Source organism: Gopherus flavomarginatus, chromosome 3 (genome assembly GCF_025201925.1).
Source record: "Gopherus flavomarginatus isolate rGopFla2 chromosome 3, rGopFla2.mat.asm, whole genome shotgun sequence".
Lineage (NCBI taxonomy): Eukaryota > Metazoa > Chordata > Testudines > Testudinidae > Gopherus > Gopherus flavomarginatus.
In genome coordinates, this window is record NC_066619.1 from 108,774,860 (window position 1) to 108,793,652 (window position 18,793).

At 37.1% G+C, this 18,793-nt stretch overlaps 1 protein-coding gene across 7 annotated transcripts in view; it reads left to right on the plus strand.

Moving 5' to 3' along the window:
- NFIB (nuclear factor I B) overlaps nt 1-18,793 on the plus strand; it is a 223,138-nt gene that overhangs the window by 175,315 nt on the left and 29,030 nt on the right. For 4 of the 7 annotated variants that reach the window (XM_050943120.1, XM_050943119.1, XM_050943123.1 and 1 more), the window contains exons 9-10: nt 13,203-13,368; nt 17,183-17,265. The exons of 1 other annotated variant lie outside the window; for it this stretch is intronic. In XM_050943120.1, coding sequence (XP_050799077.1) covers nt 13,203-13,368; nt 17,183-17,265 — 249 coding nt within the window. The remainder of the gene's footprint in view (nt 1-13,202; nt 13,369-17,182; nt 17,266-18,793) is intronic. 2 more of the 7 variants (XM_050943121.1, XM_050943124.1) reach the window with 1 other exon arrangement.

The following is an 18,793-nucleotide window of genomic DNA, read 5'->3' on the forward strand; positions in this document are numbered from 1 at the left end:
AGAGATTCGTTTTTTCCTTTTGTAAAGAGCATGCAACAGCAGTTGTGCTTTCTGGCAGCTATACTGAATCAAACTTGTTTCTCACATGCAAAGTTAATGTGGTTTTCATTAGAGGAATAATTTGTAAAGGAGTTTATGCAAGAGTGTTTTTCACTATGGAATCAGCACATAGCATTAACATGTGATCTCTGCTATAAGACAAACAGCAACTGAGCCCTGATCTGTCAATACTTGGAATATTTCCAGTGTCAGTGTAATGTAATCTTCACTGCTCGGTCTGGTTTCTGATTTTGCTGCCTTGTCTAGACCCATGCTTCTGGGAAGACCCGTGTTGAAGCTCACATTATAATATGTTTTGAGAGAGATTCAGAAGCATAGTTTGTCACAACATTGCTGAAATGATGGTGTATCCACTCAAAGCATCCCCCCATGCACCCCAAACAATTCTTAAAAGACTGACTTTATCAGCTGAGATGAACATGAAGAAATTGTTCTGATAAATATGTTCAGCACAATTAATGGAAGAAAGATCTTTCAGCATGTGTTTCAAGCACTGCAGTGATAGAACTTCGGACTGAATCAAAGTTTGTATATTGAATAACAGATAAGGCTCCTCTCTAGGCTATTCAAAAGGTCATTCTGGTTATTGGGCCCCACTGGCTAACAGTTGGATCCAGCTGCAGAGTTTTTTCATATTTAAAAAAATATGTTGATGTATAAATATGCAACTTACTTTGGAAAGAAAAGTGAAAATAGTGTAATTTTTATTGGTTATAATATTAATGCTATTTAAATCAAACAGTGGAATTGGAATATGTCAGCTTTAGACTACGAAGTGTTATCAGTGCATGGATTAAAAGTCTCTCAGTGACATATAGCATTTTTCCTGAAACTCAGCTGGGAACAGTGCACACAGGACTTGATTTTAATTTGTGTAAAATTTCCATGAATAACAAAGTCTAATTAAAACATCCATTAAAAGTCCTAAACGTTAATTCAGCGTGGAAAATCTTAGCGTTCTATTAGATTTTTTTTCAAACTGATGTCTTAATTAGGCACTATTAAGGGAAAAATTATGCAAATTAAAATCAAGCCCTTAGTGTTATGTATTTCTTTAATTATTCAGTGATTGTTTTACTTACTTTTCAATTTCTTATATATATTAAAAGGGCAGATTAGGTGATAATCTCTCTAGATTGTTTCATGTTTTGCTTCAGATTATTAAGGTAAAAATGCAGTTTCTAACTGAAGTATCTCACTCTCTTTCTACCACTTTATGAACATGCTCTCTTGTGGTTCTAATGTGAAGAGTATTGAGCATAAGGAGCTGTATCAACTCTTTTGCAAGGAGAATCAACTCACTTTCTAATATCTACAGATATAAGGTTAATCTGTTAATTTGAAAGATAAATTTTACTTTGCTGATGCTTTCAGACCAGCAGCAAACTGAAAACATTTCCCATTCTTGTCTTGTTGCATGCTAGGGAATAACAGGTCAAATGACCTTTGATTTACTTCTTTTATCACCTTTCAAAACCTTTAGATTAGGGGAATGTTTTTCATTTTATCTGATGTTTGATTTAGTTTCTGAGGGGAATGGGTGAAGCAACACTGAATATCATATTCCAATCTTCTACTCCAATGGTTCTTTGCAATTTCTTCTTATTAATTATTATTATTAGTATCACACTTACATTTATTCTTCAAAACTTCCATCACAGATGTATGGTACACTAGAGAATTTGCATGGTCAACCCAACTTTCACTTGTTCACAGCTTTGAGATCTATCCCCCGTAAAACTGTAAAATAGCAAGAATATTTTTTTCTCGTGAAAAGAAGCGGCTGTCTGTGAAGTTTCAGTGACAAAAGAGATTTGTTCTGATACAATGGCATGCTTTGAGCCAAACCAGTTTTTCTTTTCTAAATAAAACATGAATTTTTATTCAAACAAATTTCATTATTATAAAATGCAAAGCTACATCTGTAGAAATACCACATCAAATTTAATTATACTTTCCCTCCTCAAAACATGTTCATTTGGATTTCAAAGGAAGAACTCTGATGATAGTTTTATTTTCAGCTTTAGAAATAGAAAGAATGGATACCCTGACAGCATTTACCTATAATGAACTGTTCCTCCCCAACATCTTTCAGTAATACACTAATTTAGATTGTTACGACAAGCAACTGAGATGCCTTGTACTCCCCACAGCAATTTTGAGATTAATTACATTACTGCGGCACCCATTATAGTGAGACAGTCATGCTATTCAATGGAATATTTTAAGTAAAATTAGTTTAAAGATATAGAGCTCCCATAAGTTTCCACAGGGGAATGCAGTGGGCAATTTTCTTGACATAATGTTAAATGCTCCAAATTAGGTGTGATGAACAGTCAGGAAGTTCAAACAGTCCCTGTAGCTGCTGTGAAAAATGATGCAACAATTGAGGTACCTAAACAAAAGAGAGAGTCTTGGCTCTTTCAGTATTCAACTCATATGTGCTTTTTATCATCTGCTCTGACTGGAGAGTGGATAAATAAATATGTTGAACATAGAATGAAATCTCCACTAAGCACCCCTGCCTCCAAAAGGAGACTTTAAAATATCCCCAAGATTGCCAGTTCTTCTTGACCTTTAGTTAAATGTGTGTTTTTACTAAGCAACTGATTTTTTTTTAGCCTTTTTGATATTTGTTTAGGGCACATATATATCTTCATGCTTATTCTGAAGGGGTGCTAGTCTCTCCCTATTTAAGGCTGACACTGACATTATAAGATTGATTTTCCACCACTGTATCTAATCTGCCTGTAGAATGCCTATGTTTGTTCAGGGTGTGGATATTTTGATACCCATTTCCCATTAAAATCCATGAAAAGTGGGCATTCCTATCCTCTAGAGATGGCTTTGAAAATTTCAGCCCATATGTGTGTGTCCACTCTTACCATTCTTTTTCCATATTTAAAATGCATTAATAATCCTGAGTGTCATATGATTAAATCAATACAAAGCATTAAAAATATACTTCAATCTCCAATTGGGACAGTGCTTGGCAGTTCACAGACCAGAACAAAATGATCTGCACAACCCAATAAACCATGCAAGCTACCCTAATAGTCAAGAAGAGCAGGGCCGGCTCCAGGCACCAGAATTCCAGGCTGGTGCTTGGTGGCAGTTTTCAAGGGGCGGCAGTCCCTGTTGTTTTGCCCCCAGCAGCATGCTGAATTGCTGCCACAGAGGGCGGGGGAGTCTGTGTGTCCTTAGGGCGATACGTGCGTTTCCGCGGTGGCAGCAGTTCGGCAGCAGTTTCTATATTTAGCTGTCCGCAGCGGCTTCAGCTAAACATAGAAGCTGCCGCCAAATTGCCGCTGCCACCCTAACGGCACAGAGACTGACCCCGCTGTTCGCGGCAGCAATTCGGTGCACTGCTTGGGGCGGCGAAAACTGTAGAGCCGGTCCTGGTCAAGAGGGAATGATTCCTAAGCTAACACCAAAAAATAGTAAAGAAGAGGGGTTAACAGATGCAAAAAAAGAAAAGTGGCAACAAAGAAAACAGTCAAGGAGAATCCTTCCAAAGAACATCCTGGCTTCTGTGAGGTACATCCGGGCTTGGGCTGGAGCATGGGATTTCACAAGGGGTGGGTCCCAGAGCCCGGATTCCAGCCCAAGCCCAGACATTTACAACTTTATAGCTCCCCAGTCCAAGCCCCATGAGCCGGAATCAGATGACAGGGCCAGCCTTTTGTGTTTTATTGCAGTGTAGACATACCCTTGCAGACTTCTTTTGTTAGAGAGTTCCACAGCAGAGAACCCTAGAATGAGAAAATCCTGCCCTCATTCTCTTCCAGGCTGAACTAAGGGATTGAGAGATCAAAGCTAAATAGGGGTACGCATGGGCGGCTCTAGGCCCCAGCACGCCAAGCACGTGCTTGGGGTGGCATGCTGCGGGGGGCGCTCTGCCGGTCACCGGGAGGGCTGCAGCCGGAGTGCCTTCGGAGCCTGCAGGAGGTCCACCGGAGCCGCGGGACCAGCGACCAGCAGAATGCCACTCATGGCATGCCGCCATGCTTGGGGCGGCGAAATGTCTAGAGCCGCCCCTGGGAGTACGGATAGGAAATGACTCTAATAATTAGGATCCAGATTATGAAGGGCACTACTGACAAGTAGTAAAACCTCATACTATTTTTTGGTAAACTGGCAATCAGTTCAGATCTCAGAGCGTGAGTGTAATTGAACTCCAGTCTTTAGGAGTAAGGATCTGATCCTGTTCCCATTGAAATTAGTGACTTACACTTGGATTAAACTGGAGTCCATGTGAGCTGCTTTTGACTTGTTGGCTAGAAGTTCCTGGCAGCAGTAAAGGGTGATACTTGTGCTGATTTGCAAATGGGTTTATTTAAGTAATGGCTCTGGCTTTGTGTGAAGACAGTGACTTCTGAGCTACTAGAGAAGAGCAGCTTCTGGAAGGTAGTAAGGCTGCCTGTTTTCATATCTTAATTGTTTGGAATATTCTTCCTTTGTTTAATAAAAGATAGACATGTTGTTAAGGAACTCCAGGCGGGTGCTTTGTGATTCTTCAATATATAACTGCCAGCAACTTAGCAGCAAGGATGTTATCTTGTTTGACTCAGACCTTGTTAGTCTCCAGTTGGGCTGGTTAAAGGATTTCCTGTTTGTTCCCCAGAGAACTGGAATAAAATACAGATCAATAAAAGAAAAGTGTGTTCATGTGGGTTTCTTTGGTGTAGCTATGATCTTTCGTTTACTGATAGCTAAGCATTTTGAATCTTCTTGGCCATTTGAATCAGACTTTCCTTGCACAAGACATTGCTGAAGAGGAAAAAGGTAGTGTAATATTTTTAATTGTATTTGGGAGGTAAATGTAAAATATTTGGCATATCTAAGGTCATCCCCGAAGTCTGGTGTTAAGCAGTTTAAATATTTTATTTGCAATTTTAAGTTAGTATATTTTATATCTTTTACTTATGTTTAGTTTATAAAAAGCATGAAATTTAGTTTCTTGGATGCACTTATGCCATTTAACCCAACAGATATATTTTAAACAAAAGCAAAATATATCTTCAAAGAGACTTCCTTTCCCATACATGCAAACTCACATCTGACAGCCTTTAAGGCAAAAAACTAAATAGAGATGGAACTTGCCCCATATCCTAAAAGTCAATGAACTCAGGCTTTGTGTATTCTGGGTTGAGGTGGCCTCATCTACAATACCTGCAACTAGCTATGTGACATTTAAATCTGGGCATTGTTAGCTCAAGTGGTCCATCTGATCTTAGCTATCACAGAAGTGCACAGGGGGAGAGGTGCTGTCTCAGACAGACAGAATTCAAGCCTTTATAGATCAAATTCAACACCCGAATTGCTCTCAGAAAGTAATAGAGAGGAATGCTGTTGGCCAGGAACTGGTTTAACGAGTTTTCTAAGCTAACTCTAACAAGCAGACAGGCAGCTGCATGCTACACCACCTGAAGCTTCTATGTAAGGCCTGGTCTACACTAGGGGGCGGGGTCGATGAGAGATACACAACTTCAGCTACGGGAATAGCGTAGCTGAAGTCGAGGTATCTTATTTCGACTTACCTCCCATCCTCATGGCGCGGGATTGAAGTCCGCAGCTCCCCCTGTCGACTCCGCTACCACTGCTTGCCCTGGTGGAGTTCCAGAGTCGACGGGCGCGTGTTCGGAGATGGATATATCGCGTTGAGATGAGATGCGATATATTGATCCCCAATAAACCGACATACCCTAAGATTTCCAGGTTAGCTTAATGTAGAATGCATTAATTAATCCATTAGGATAACCACAAAGGCTTGGATGACTGTAGTGAGACCCATATCTGAGAGAACTGATTATGCATGTATTAGCATATATAGATGGAATAAGACATTATTGGCACTGATTCAACCTGCAGTTTCAGTAGCAAATGGGGACCCTACACATACTTAATTGTACACCTCTTGAACAAACTGGTAATTTTCTCTTGAGTTTATACCATCCCATGGTACCTTCAAGATCCTTTTCCGCAGTCCTTTAGCATAATCACTTTCTCATATTTAGTAGAACACTGAGAAAGCAAAGACACCATACCATCTGAGTCTGATGAAATTGAGGCCAGGTGATGGCATTGCAGCCATATCATCTCACAACTTCCCATTGGGCTCACATATACATTGAACAGGAGGGGTGACAGAATAGAACATTAGTATGCCCTGATCGAAAAATCCCTAACATTTTGCAAGGTGAGGCCTGTACTATATGTATAAAAGAGGATGTAGAAAAACAGAAGAGCTATTTCTTTCACTTACAAAATTTTTGGAAGAGGCAGCACCCATTGTGTGTATTCCAGAGCAGACTGTCACAGGCCCATCAACAGAGACTACAAAATAATTCTGAGCTCCTGGATGACTGTGGCCAATATCCAGTTTTTAAGAAAGGATACTTTTGTATGCATAGCAGAGAAACCTAAGTTTGCAAAATTGGATCTGTCTGAAGTTTATCAGTAAATGAAATTCAACCAAGTCTTGCAAATCTTTCTATTCTAGAGTTTTGTATTGGTGTTCATCACTGTACTGTCTGTGCCTGACTATTAAAAGGGGTTGTTCCCTTAGAATAAGTTTCCCTGTAGAGTGGCTAGTACTCCAGCTATATGTCAAAACATAAGGGATTACATGGATAACTCAATTATTTGGCTATTACACTTATAAAAGTAGTAATGAGACAACATATCTGAGACCCCTGATGTTTCTGTTGAAGAGTTTTTGTTTGGAATGCAGGTGAAAAATGAGATATGTATTGTTCTCCAGACTTAATCGTTAGCTTGGGTTGTACGATGTATATGGAAGGCTGAAAGTCTCTTTCTAAAATACCTGGAAGTGGTTTCCAAAATGCCTATGCCTATGAAGGTCATGGAATTAAGATTTTTTTCTAGCCTTAGTTAATTACTTCAAAAATTTATATCAAACTTCTCTACAGTTATAATTCCAAGGATATAATTGTTTTAAAAGGAATTTTACTTGGGTTTAGACTGAAAAGACATTTGGTATCTGGTATCTGTGAGCATAGTTTGCACATTCATCCCAAATTAGACCTGCTGTTAGGGGGTGATGTCTGACTGGCAGGTACAGGCGTGGCCATATCTTGTAAACTGAATGTGGGATTGAAAGGCCAATCATTTTTGCTTCCAGAAACTGAGATAAAGCAGGCCGTCAGTGTTATTAAATGTTGGATTCAATGTTATTAAATTTGGATTTGGGAAATTCTATGAGATTCTTTATGAAAGGAGGTTGACATTGATTACAGACTATTAGTTTCTGTGTAAAATTCTTGCACTGAAAATCAGGATGTTACAGGTACATTCTGATTTTAGAAGGTCTTGGGAAGCCGTAACCTTCATAAATACAAATTTAAATTTCTATTTAGATTTTGGGTGTGGAACTAGGGACAGATACATATTTAAATAGTACCAGTAATCAGATATTTGAGATTTGGCAAATCTGAGTTTACTGTTAGCAATTGCTATATTAGGTAGGCTGTGATTTACTCCAGTGACATTGGGTACAAGTCATAGGAACTCTGTTTTGTTATCCCAACTGATGTTTGCAGTGTATTTTTACTTGTAAAATATTAAATAATTAGAATCTCCTTTTGGGATAATGTTCTGCTACTGCAGAAGAGGTGGTATTGGAACCTGGAAATGACCCTGTCTTTTAAGAACAAACAAAAAAAATTGTGGATCTATTGAATGCTCTTTGACTCAAGTCTTATGCAGTTCAAATAAATAAGTTCACAGTAACAGTGGGCTTTCAGTATGGTGATACCAAAAATTTTGTAAACCACATTTTTGGTAGAACCGAGTCAAAATAAAAACAGTTTGCACAAACTTTTTTTTCTTTTTTCTTTTTTTTTCTTTTTTTTTCTTTTTGTGGCCAAATATTGATCAGGCTGTAGAGTTGGCGACTGCATAGAGTGATCTGTGCCAAAAGACCCTAAATACAGTGGCCTCTGTCCCCTGCCATCTCAGTGGGCTTAAAACTCATGGCAGAGAATTTATAACAGCCTCCAGAGAAGGAAAAGCAAATGTTCCTGATAAGAGCAATAGAAACTCAAGGTGGCCAGAATTAATAGACACAGGTTAGACTAGGCTGTTTGAAGCAGCTAAGCACCTGATCAGACAGGTTTTATTTATACCATTCTTCTTTAATAAGCCAGTGTCTTTCTGTGATAGCTGCCAACTTGTGCTCAAGGACCTAAACTTTCATTTAAAATGTTGCCAATGTTGCAATTGAAAAGATAACCTTAAAAATGTGAAGTCAGTGTAAAATAATTCAGTGATTTCAGTATGCGTCTGCAGATAAGCTGAAACAATAGCTTTGAGAGCACTATGAACTGAGAGCACTAAGACCTGTTTATCTTAAGATGTTAACACTGAAGCCTAATTATGACAATTTAAACATCAGCTTTGTTAATTTTTTTCGCTGCTGATCACAGCATGAAAGGAAAAATAGAGGTGATAATAAATAGCATCATATTTTGACATCAGAAGTGGGTGGGTTCTTAGGTTGCAGACAGAACTTGTGAGACTACGCTCACTTTTTTCCCTATTGGACCCTGGTAGTAGATTTCAGTAGTAATACCTCTAGCAAAAACAATGAAGTTTAAAAAAAAATGTTTGCCCCATACGGATTTCCATGAGGCATTGGCCACTGTTGGTAGACAGGATACTGGGCTGGATGGACCTTTGGTCTGACCCAGTACGGCCGTTCTTATGTTCTTAATGGTCCTTAATGATCAGATGGTGGTCCATAATTCATACTTGAAAATTTTCAGATATTATTAAAGAAGAATGGTATAAATAAGACCTATTTGATCAGGTGTTTCCCTGCAACTAAGATTAGACTAAAATTTAACTAAGTAAAAGAAGAGATTAAGCACTCAGGTTGGTACTGAGCCATCATGTAGCAATTTTTTTTATCTTTGTTACCAAATAATAACACTCTAAACCCTAGCTAAGTAATCTTTGCAATGCCAGTTTTAAATCATATTTTCTGATTTACAACCTCTGATAGCAAAGTGTAAGATAAACAAGTAGAAAAATGTGAAAGCAGACCATTTTTGAAGCACCAAGAAAACAAGTATTGGCGATTACAGGAATGAGAGAGTAGAAAGAGTAATGAATGTAATTTAGAAGTACTTGTGTCAATGGTATATGTTGTAATTGTAAATAATAACATTATTAAGAGACATGTAAATCAATTATTATTGCTTGTAAATGAAATGTTATCAGAGTCTTAAATATTGGAAACACCATCTGAGTGAAACGTGGAAAAAAAACGGTTTTATCTTTCCCTAATTTTGGAGGCTTTGTTTCCTCTTTTGGACAATACAGAGCTTCAGCTTGAATTGCATTCGGCCTGCATCAGCTTCTATGTACAATACAGATGCTATTATGGGCAATATTTGCCACTTGAGAAATTTATAAACAAAAATAGAAAGTTACTTAGGATTGTTAGGGTTAAATGCGAGCTCCAGTGAAGTCAATAGCAAATCTCCAATTGACTTCAGTGGGCATGTCTGCCTGCTGCCTGTGACGGCGAGTCTCAGAGCCCTGGTCAACTTGGGCTCACAGGTTTTGAGCTATGGTGCTAAAAATAGCTAAGTAGACGTTCAGGCTTTGGCTGGAGTTCGGGCTCTGAAGCCCACCCCCCTCTACTGTCAACCTAGGCTCTAATACTCATTGGTGGGGGCTGTCACTAACTGTGTAGATATGCGCTGCGAGGCTAGGATTTCACTCTTAATTGGCTGGTGGGTGAGGGATGTGTGCTGTGTTAATGTTGTGTGTGTCATCTAGGTAAATTATTGCTTATTGAAGAATAAATATTAAATATGTGTTTTACACATTGTTTAATTCGGCAAAGAAAGAGTTCATTTTCTTGGACCATCTGCACAAGGACTAAGCTGGAGTCCATGTGAGCTGTTGCATTCCTGTTGACCAGAATCACTAGGGAACAGTAAAAGGTGATACATTGTTGCACATTGTGCTGGACTCCAGCTGTGTCCATTTAATTAAGTTGAGTCTGGTTTTGGATGCAGGGCTGCTTTGGAAGATGATGACACTGGCTGTTTTAATCCATAAATTCCTGGGAATATTTTTTTTAATACTAAAAGTGAAGCACTTTTAGTAGGCAATTGAAACAGTTTCTTTTTGATTCTTCAATACATAACAGAAACCAATTCCTAAAAGGTAACTGTGCCCCCCACAGATCCCTAACTCCATCCAATAGCCACTAAAAAGAACTCACACCACACTGATCCTGTCCATCAGACCATCTGCACCGTCCACACATTACTGAGTACGGCATTTAACCTCTTTCACCAACTTTTTAAAAGAAAAAAAAGAAAAACCAAATTCAAAATAATGGACATTGTGTGATTATAAGAATTTTCATTCTGCGGGGATGAGCTTATTTTACCACCTGGCTGTGGTTTTATGAGTTATGACTGATCATGCATACCTCATGCATACCTCATGCAAATGTTACATGTATCACACATTGCCCAATAGCATATATTTCTTCTATATATACTACATATGTGGCGGTGTATCAGTGTGGCAACTGTGGATACATTGTATTTATCAAACACCTATCACTGTTTCACTTGCACTCTGCCCACCAATCTATTTCTCCCAGGATGACTTATAACAATCCAAACTGTGGAACAGCTTCTAACATCCTCTGTATTTTAAAAAGAAAAATAAAAGAGAGCAGCAGCCAGATATTTTTTTTCTTTTCCCCACAAATATGGATTTTCCCATCAAAATTACACTATTCAGGCTTCAACTGTTTTAAGGTTGGCTATATTGCAATCTACTGGAGCTAAAAATAGCTCCTAAATACCTACTTTCCAATGGGTTACAGTACATGATTCTTGGGAGATCCCAGTATATAGGACCTTAAAGCATTATAGATGGGAAAGCTATTTTAGATATTTTGTAGATGTTTCTGAAATTCTTTTAGTTACAGTTTTCCATTATCTCCAAGGCCAGTACTTTTGGATTTATATTAATTAAGACACTTGATTTTACAGGCCAAGTGATATTTAAATAGTACCCATAAAAATAAAACTAACTAAAATATTGCTAAAGTGGGGGTCGGGGAGTTGGTAAAATATATGGCATATGCAGAATGTGTGGTGTGATATAAAGGTTTGATTGGTACTGGTGGAAAGACCAGCATAACTTATTAATGGGTTCACCATTTATAAGTAATCTGGCTATCTAATCAGATGGTGGTTAAATCTTTATACCACATCATTATGTATTCAATGTATATCATCTTGTATATATTAATGTGATGACTTTTTTTCCTTTAAAGTTCACATCACAAAGGTTGAACAGATTTGAAGGGGGGAAAAAGACCTATCCAGTTGTAGAAAGTTTGATACAATAGAGAAAATATATGGAATACTAACAATGTGTTTTCAGTACAGAGGAACGTTTCATCCCTGTTACTGCCTTCTTAATTTGACACTGTTTTTAGGCCTGAGATTAGCAGCATATATAATTGTCTATTTTTTCATTAGTAAAGGCCCACACATCACAATAGAAGAATGAATCCTATAGTAGCTGAATCTTATAGAACTGTATGTCAGATCATCCTTTATTTCATAGCCTTGCAATATCCAAGTACAATATGATCATGGTTAGGAAAGAGAGAATTTAAATTTGCTTCCTTTAGTGGAGTAATTGATCAGCCGCTTGTTATTAATGTAACATTTTTCCTGTTGCTTTTCATCATAGAACCATCGAATTTAGAGACAGAAATAACCTACTAGATCAACTAATGAACTTTCCTGTCAATGCAGAATTGGTCTCTATTTGTACATATTTGTCCAGTCAATATTTACTATTGTTTATTTAGTCGCTCTAGTTTTAAAAGTCCAAAAGGAAAAGGCCTCCATCATTTCCCTTGGGACACTGTTCCATGGTTTAATAGATCATACTGTCAGGAAGTTTTTCCTGATTTTTTTTTTTTAACATTTCCTCTTTCTTTATTTCCTTCCATTACCTCCCAGATTATACTTCCAAATAATTCCTCCTCATCATCTGTGTTTACATCCTGCACATATTTGTAGTTGTCATGACAACCACTAATTATTGCCTAGCTAAGCTAATCATATTTACCTCTTTTAACCTTTCCTTGTAAATCAGTCCATTCAGTTCCTTTAATAACCTATGTTTCTCTCTGATTTGTCAATATCTTTATGATAAAAAATTGGCCAGAAATTTAGGTATTATATTTGTTATGTACTTTAAGAGCCCTTTAACATTCACAGAAAAAATCAAGTTTCAGGCTAAATGTTACCAGCTGATGGTTTTGGTTTCTTATTATTTAGTAGAACAGTTTTCTGGTCACCTAGAATATTTAGGCCAAATTTCGCTCTTGGATAAATGAGCACATCACTCAAAGAATGTTGCCAAAGTTGGGTAGATGTGTATGCTGAAGGTAGAATTTGGCCCCGATTGTGTCATAGGTCTAAATTCAGACTACCTCTTGTACATCTTGTACATCAGTCCATGAAAAGTGTTGATTTGGCTCATTATATTCCTGAAATGTACAGAATTCACATTTTTCAATCTTGTGTGAAAGGGACACATTCTGATGGGCCTGGGGCCAAATGACAGCATCTACACATTTTAGTGCCTCCTTCTCTGGCCCCCTTATGCAGCCTTCCTTGCTTTTATTAGTCAGACTTCAGGCATGTGTGGAAAGCAAACAGCTGGGCACTTGTTCTGCGTACATTTCTAAGCAAGGCAGAATACTGGCCCTTGCTAACCCAGCTTTTGAGGTGTTAATATGTGTTTTTGTTATGTGCTTTAGGCTCTATGCTTAATCCTACTATGTGAGCAGCACTATTATAATAAAAAAAATATTTTGATGAAAATCATACGAAGAACAAAATAAAACTGATCAGAAGGTTACTGTGAATCGAATGTATGGGGCCTATTGTGTTGTCTGCTAAATATACTATATATAGATATATTAGTTTATAACAATTACATAACCTGGCACATAAATAACTGTGGTGATGGGCATTCTACAAAACCCTACAAGACATTAGTAGGTTTGTTTTTAAACACAATGTGTATATTTCACAAGGCATTGTTTTGGTTTTGTTTTGTAGCCTAACAGCAGTGGTCAAGTAGTAGGGAAAGTGCCTGGTCATTTTACTCCAGTTTTGGCACCCTCTCCCCATCACAGTGCGGTGAGACCTGTGACTCTGACCATGACAGATACTAAACCCATCACTACATCCACTGAAGGTGAGGCATCTTCACCTACAGCAACCAGTAAGTATTTCTCTAGGAAACAAAAAATGTCCATCGGAGGTTCAATATGATTTTAAATTAAGGCCAAAAAAGGTGCCTTTTCCTACTATTTGACCAGGTGGATGCTCATAATTTATTCTGAGAGCAAACATGATCTGACCACAAAGCTTTTCCTCCTCAAATTTTAGTCAAAGCATCATGTTACATGAACTGTTTGTGACATGACAATCAAAATCTGAAGGGAAAAGCGTATTTATTTGAGCACCGCCCATCGAGAAACAATGAAACACAATTGTTCCGCTAAGGTGGACATTGTAATGACATTGAGAAGCACACTCAGACTGCAAGATTTCAAATCACCCAAACTTGGATTTCAAAAAGAGATTAGATAATTGCTCCTCAATGAGCTTTCCTACAGAAATCAATCTTTGTAACAAAACATACTGAATCAGAGCTATGATAATTGCATGTTTATATAGGTTGTGTTGTTGGCAAAAGTAAAATGATGTGGCATACAGCAGAGGAAATTTTAATTCACTGCCCTTGATTCTACAAGGGTTGGCTTAATTGCATTTGCTTTTTTAACGCCTGGAAAGTTTTGAGTACTTTTGCACAATATGCTCAGCACCATATTATTTATCCTGTTATCTTCAATGGAATTGCAACCATGGAAGTATGTGCAACGTATGTGCTAATGTCGTTTGATCATTTCTATGATATCCAAAGGGTTAATTTTTTATCTGGCTTCTACACTTTTGTTAACAAAGCTGGGTAAATATTGTTCCTGACCTTTTAGGTCTTTAGCGGGCCAACATTACTTGATACTGATTACTGGCAACATTTTTAGAAAATAGTCCTGATCCGATTATTTAGAAGAAGAGCTCAGAGCTGAAATTTCTGTCTTCCAAAGGGCATTTAGAGCCTAAACTATGTTTAACCCAAACCAAACAAACAAAAAAAATACTTAACACGCATAAAAGAATATGGATTTCTGTAGGGTCATTTACACTAAAATGGATCATTTTAGCCACATTAGGTATCAAAATTGTGAGTGTGGTTTCTAGACGTTGGATTATAATTAATCGAGCCTGTAAATCAAGCCAATATTTTTAGGTATTTGCTATTTTAAGATCTTATTTTGTAAACTGAAATAGAGATCAAATGAGTTAGCACAAGTAACACATAAGGAGAAAACTGCATAAGTATCTATTACGAAGAGAAATAAGTGACTCCTAAAGATAATCTGGGTAAACACCATTATTTAATTATAAACTGATTAATAATTATATTGATAGGCTTATGGAAATATTTCAGGTATTCTTTTGGGATAGCAAAAGAGGCTTCTAGGTGAACTAAAAGTTGGAGTGGATTAACACTCTCTCTGCTGGTTTACGGTGCAAATTTTGCTCCTTTGAGGTGCTGCTATTTCTGGTAAGTTAAGCAGCAAACAAGAAGTTAATTCTCCAACATTTCACGTCAGAGTGGGAGAGGAACCTTGGTTCAAATTTGGCTTGGATTATTGGTAGTTTCATCCTAGTTCCTGTTTGCCAAGATCACACCATGTGGCACAATTGTCTGTCTGTGCTCAGGAGAGACCATGGTCTGGAATAGCAGGAGAAGGGAGATCAAATATGATATCAGAACTGCTGGAAGAAGCTTGCACTCTACTTGCCCACATTATGGCCTAGTTCAAGGAGTCTTATTAGAAGGAAACTGACCTTATTTGTGTATGAATAATTATACAGGTATTTAAGGGTGAAGCCTGGGAATTTCAAAAGAGCCTAAAGGAATTAGGCACTCAGTTTTACTACATTTCAGTGGAACCTGAGCACCTACCTCTCTTATGGTCCTTTGAGATGAGGCATCTTTCTGCATACAGAACATCTCTATCACTAATGCATGTACATGAAAAATGTTTATGTGCAAATTCAATATGAGTGTGCAAATTGTATGCACAAGTGTAGCACACACACATGACATGCACGAATAAAAATTTGCCAGTAACTGGATAACAAAACAAACAAAAACTGAAGGAAGGTATCCTGCTGCTGGAAATACATAAAGCCCATCAATGACCTTAATATTCATGCTCTCATGCTAAGGGGCTTCATGCGTACATTTCATGGGAGAATTTGACCCTAATATTTTTTTTAAAACACTGCAAATTTATTTTTAATAAACAATTAATTTCAAAAGACTAAATGTTTTGTTTGGCCAATAAGTTCCTGCAGATATTGCTTAAACATAATATAAATGCTGTCATTGTTTCTGTTTAGTCAGTTTCAACCTATTCGGCATATAAAATCAGATGATTAACACTGACTTCCTTCTGAAATACAACAAATGAATTGTTCAGAACTAGACAGAACAACAGACTTTGATAACATTTCTATCAAGGAACTCTGAAGTCATGATTTATTTCTATTATCTGATCCATTTTTATGGCAATCTCTCAATGAAAGCTGTTTACTATAAAAAAGCCATATTAAAAAATCCTCAGAAATTCAGAAAGTTTTATGTATTTGCTATATAATTTTAACCTCAAACAGCCAATTAGTAAAAACTCTATCCACCTTCCTCTGTTCTCAGTCTTCATTCCATTCCATTTTGGCAGGTCTGCTTTGACCACCAGCAAAGGTGCCAGTTGTGATGATGATTGTTGCAATGTGGTCATCTACACACTATGAAGTGGAGTGAGACCACATAGGCCACTAAGAGCTATGAGAGGGTAATGACTTTCAGTCGCTACTGATCTCAGCCAGATTTGAACGGTGACCTACAGGTGAAAGGTTCCCTTTACCAATCTCTTGAGCTACCCAGTCTCCCCCGCAGATTGTTCTAAGCTTCTGCAACACAGAAGGCTAAAAGAGGTTTTACTGAATTAGCCCTAAGTGAATGCTATTTTCTGGTGTGTAAAATTGTGCTGCACAGCAAAAGTTAACTCCCTTCTCTGGTTAGTGCTGATCACATCGTATCCTTCTTTCAAAGGACTGTAAAGATTAATTTCATGCACATGAGCAAATCAAGCTTTAGGTCTCAGTTTTAAATAATTAACCACTTTCCCCAGATAAATTTGTGATGAGTGTTCACAAATAGAAGAATTAGTGTAAATTAGTAGGTGGTTGTTCTCTCGCTCATACCAGCATAACTCAATTGACTTCATTTATTGGACGTTCATATTAGTTTCAGAATGGTAGCCATGTTAGTCTGTATCAGCAAAAAGAACAAAGAGTACTTGTGGCATTTTAGAGACTAACAGATTTATTTGGGCATAAGTTTTCATCGGATGCATGCAGTGGAAAATACAGCAGGAAGATATATATACACAGAGAACATGAAAAAATGGATATTTTCCACTGCATGCATCCGATGAAGTGGGTTTTAGCCCATGAAAGCTTATGCCCAAATAAATTTGTTAGTCTCTAAGGTGCCACAAGTACTCCTGGTGCTTTTTGTTTATATTAGTGTAACTGATGTGTATTCGTATAACTAATATAACTCAAACTCATAACATTTCAAAATGTAGTGCTTCCTTTAACTATTTGTAAAATTCTGCAGCCAGAGGAATTATTATTCTAATTACAAGTCTAATTCTGACCTCAGATTCACACATGCAGCTTCCATTGAAGTGGATGGGAATTGAACATGCTGTGCACCTAAGGGCTGAATTTGGCCCTATGTTTCTTTTGCATTACTGGTAAAAGAAATCCACAGACACTTCCTATACATTGCAAATCATAACTCTGGATCTCTCATATCTGTACTGTACGTGCACAGGGTAATAGTTATGACAGGTCGCTATTTTTATCAATGTGTTTTGTTCTTCCTTAATCAGCCTACACAGCCTCAGGCACATCCCAAGCCAATCGTTATGTGGGACTAAGCCCAAGAGACCCATCCTTCCTACACCAGCAACAGGTGGGCAAGTTTCACATAGGTATAATAATATAGACAAGCTTTTTCAATAGTACCTTTCTACATGCTGCCACTGACATCTTGGATTAGAATGGGATCCTAATGGTTTCAGAATATGTCATATGAAGACTAGATATGCTAAAGACAAAAACCCCTCTAAAAATATTAACACAGCATATGCTTTTGTTTCTTAGATTTGTGCCATCTTAAGGAACTTTTTACAATGTCTCTTTAAATTATTTTATTTTTTAAGAACTTAAGAGTAGATTCTATAATTGGATATTAAAAATATGTCTGTATAAAGTGTGCAAGGGACAAAACTGAAAACTCATTTCAAAACCAATAAAAAATTAAACAAAATTAAACAGTACAAATTATGATTCTCAAGCTATTTCATATTTTCCAGCTGTTTAAGCCTGCATTTTAGTTCCAGAAGATGAGTTATAAAACCAGATTCTCAAAGCAACACATCATCATTCCTACTTTAATAGGTTTAAATTGGTTTGCTGATTTCATATGTGATAAAGACACATTTTTGTTCTAGTTTCTTACATCATTTATGTTTCAAGTAGCATTTTAAATTTCACATCTCATTAATGCTGTAAATTTAATGCAAATGAAGTGTTTACCCAAACTGTGAAAATATACAGCCGAGATTAATGGTGGTTTATAAACAAATTAGTCGCAGTCAATAGCAGGGCCATGCAAATACAGAAATCCCGCATTGCTAGTAACAGTATAACACAAAATCAGACACTTTAGAACGTAAATATAGTTTATGATGTGTGTGGTATATACTGCTCCCAGATCCTGACAGCAGAGGAGTTTGAAATTAACAGCTTGTAAAATGTTACAAATTAAAAACTGAATATGGCAGGAAGAAAAGGGCTGTTAAGTAGATCTTATTATTTATTATACTGTATTTTTTCTCAGGCTTGGGTTCCTATCCACAGTTGGTACTCATGCCTGTTTTATTTTATCCTACATGCTCTGTGTTTGTTGTGACATAGCTAAACCATGCTGCATCTGAACCTCCTATCCCCACCCACTCCGAGGCCAGGGTGACACTATGTATATATTAAAGATCACTACAAGCAGGATTCAGAGAAAATCATAAAGATGATAGTTATTCAAGAGCCCTGACATTTTGCCAGCTTTGTTAACCAGTGAGACACAACTGAAAACATTTGTACACAGTTACAAAAATACCAAATAACAATTATTTGTTTTTGTCAACCATTGGCTTTTCACTAATTTTTCTGATATTTTTCTTTTTTCACCTCTCTAGAATTGCTGTAATATAAAATGTGTCATAATTACTATAATGTGGTTCTATTTGACAAATGTTCAGTAAGTGTTCATTGTATGTTTAAAAATATGCAAGATTTATAGGTTTAAAACTTGCTTTTTAAAAACCACTGCACACATTTTCTGAAATACTTTTGCTGTGAAATTTTAAAGATTATTTCATAAGTCTCTGACATCCAGTTAATTTTGGGATTTCCAAAAGAAATTTAAATATATTTTATTT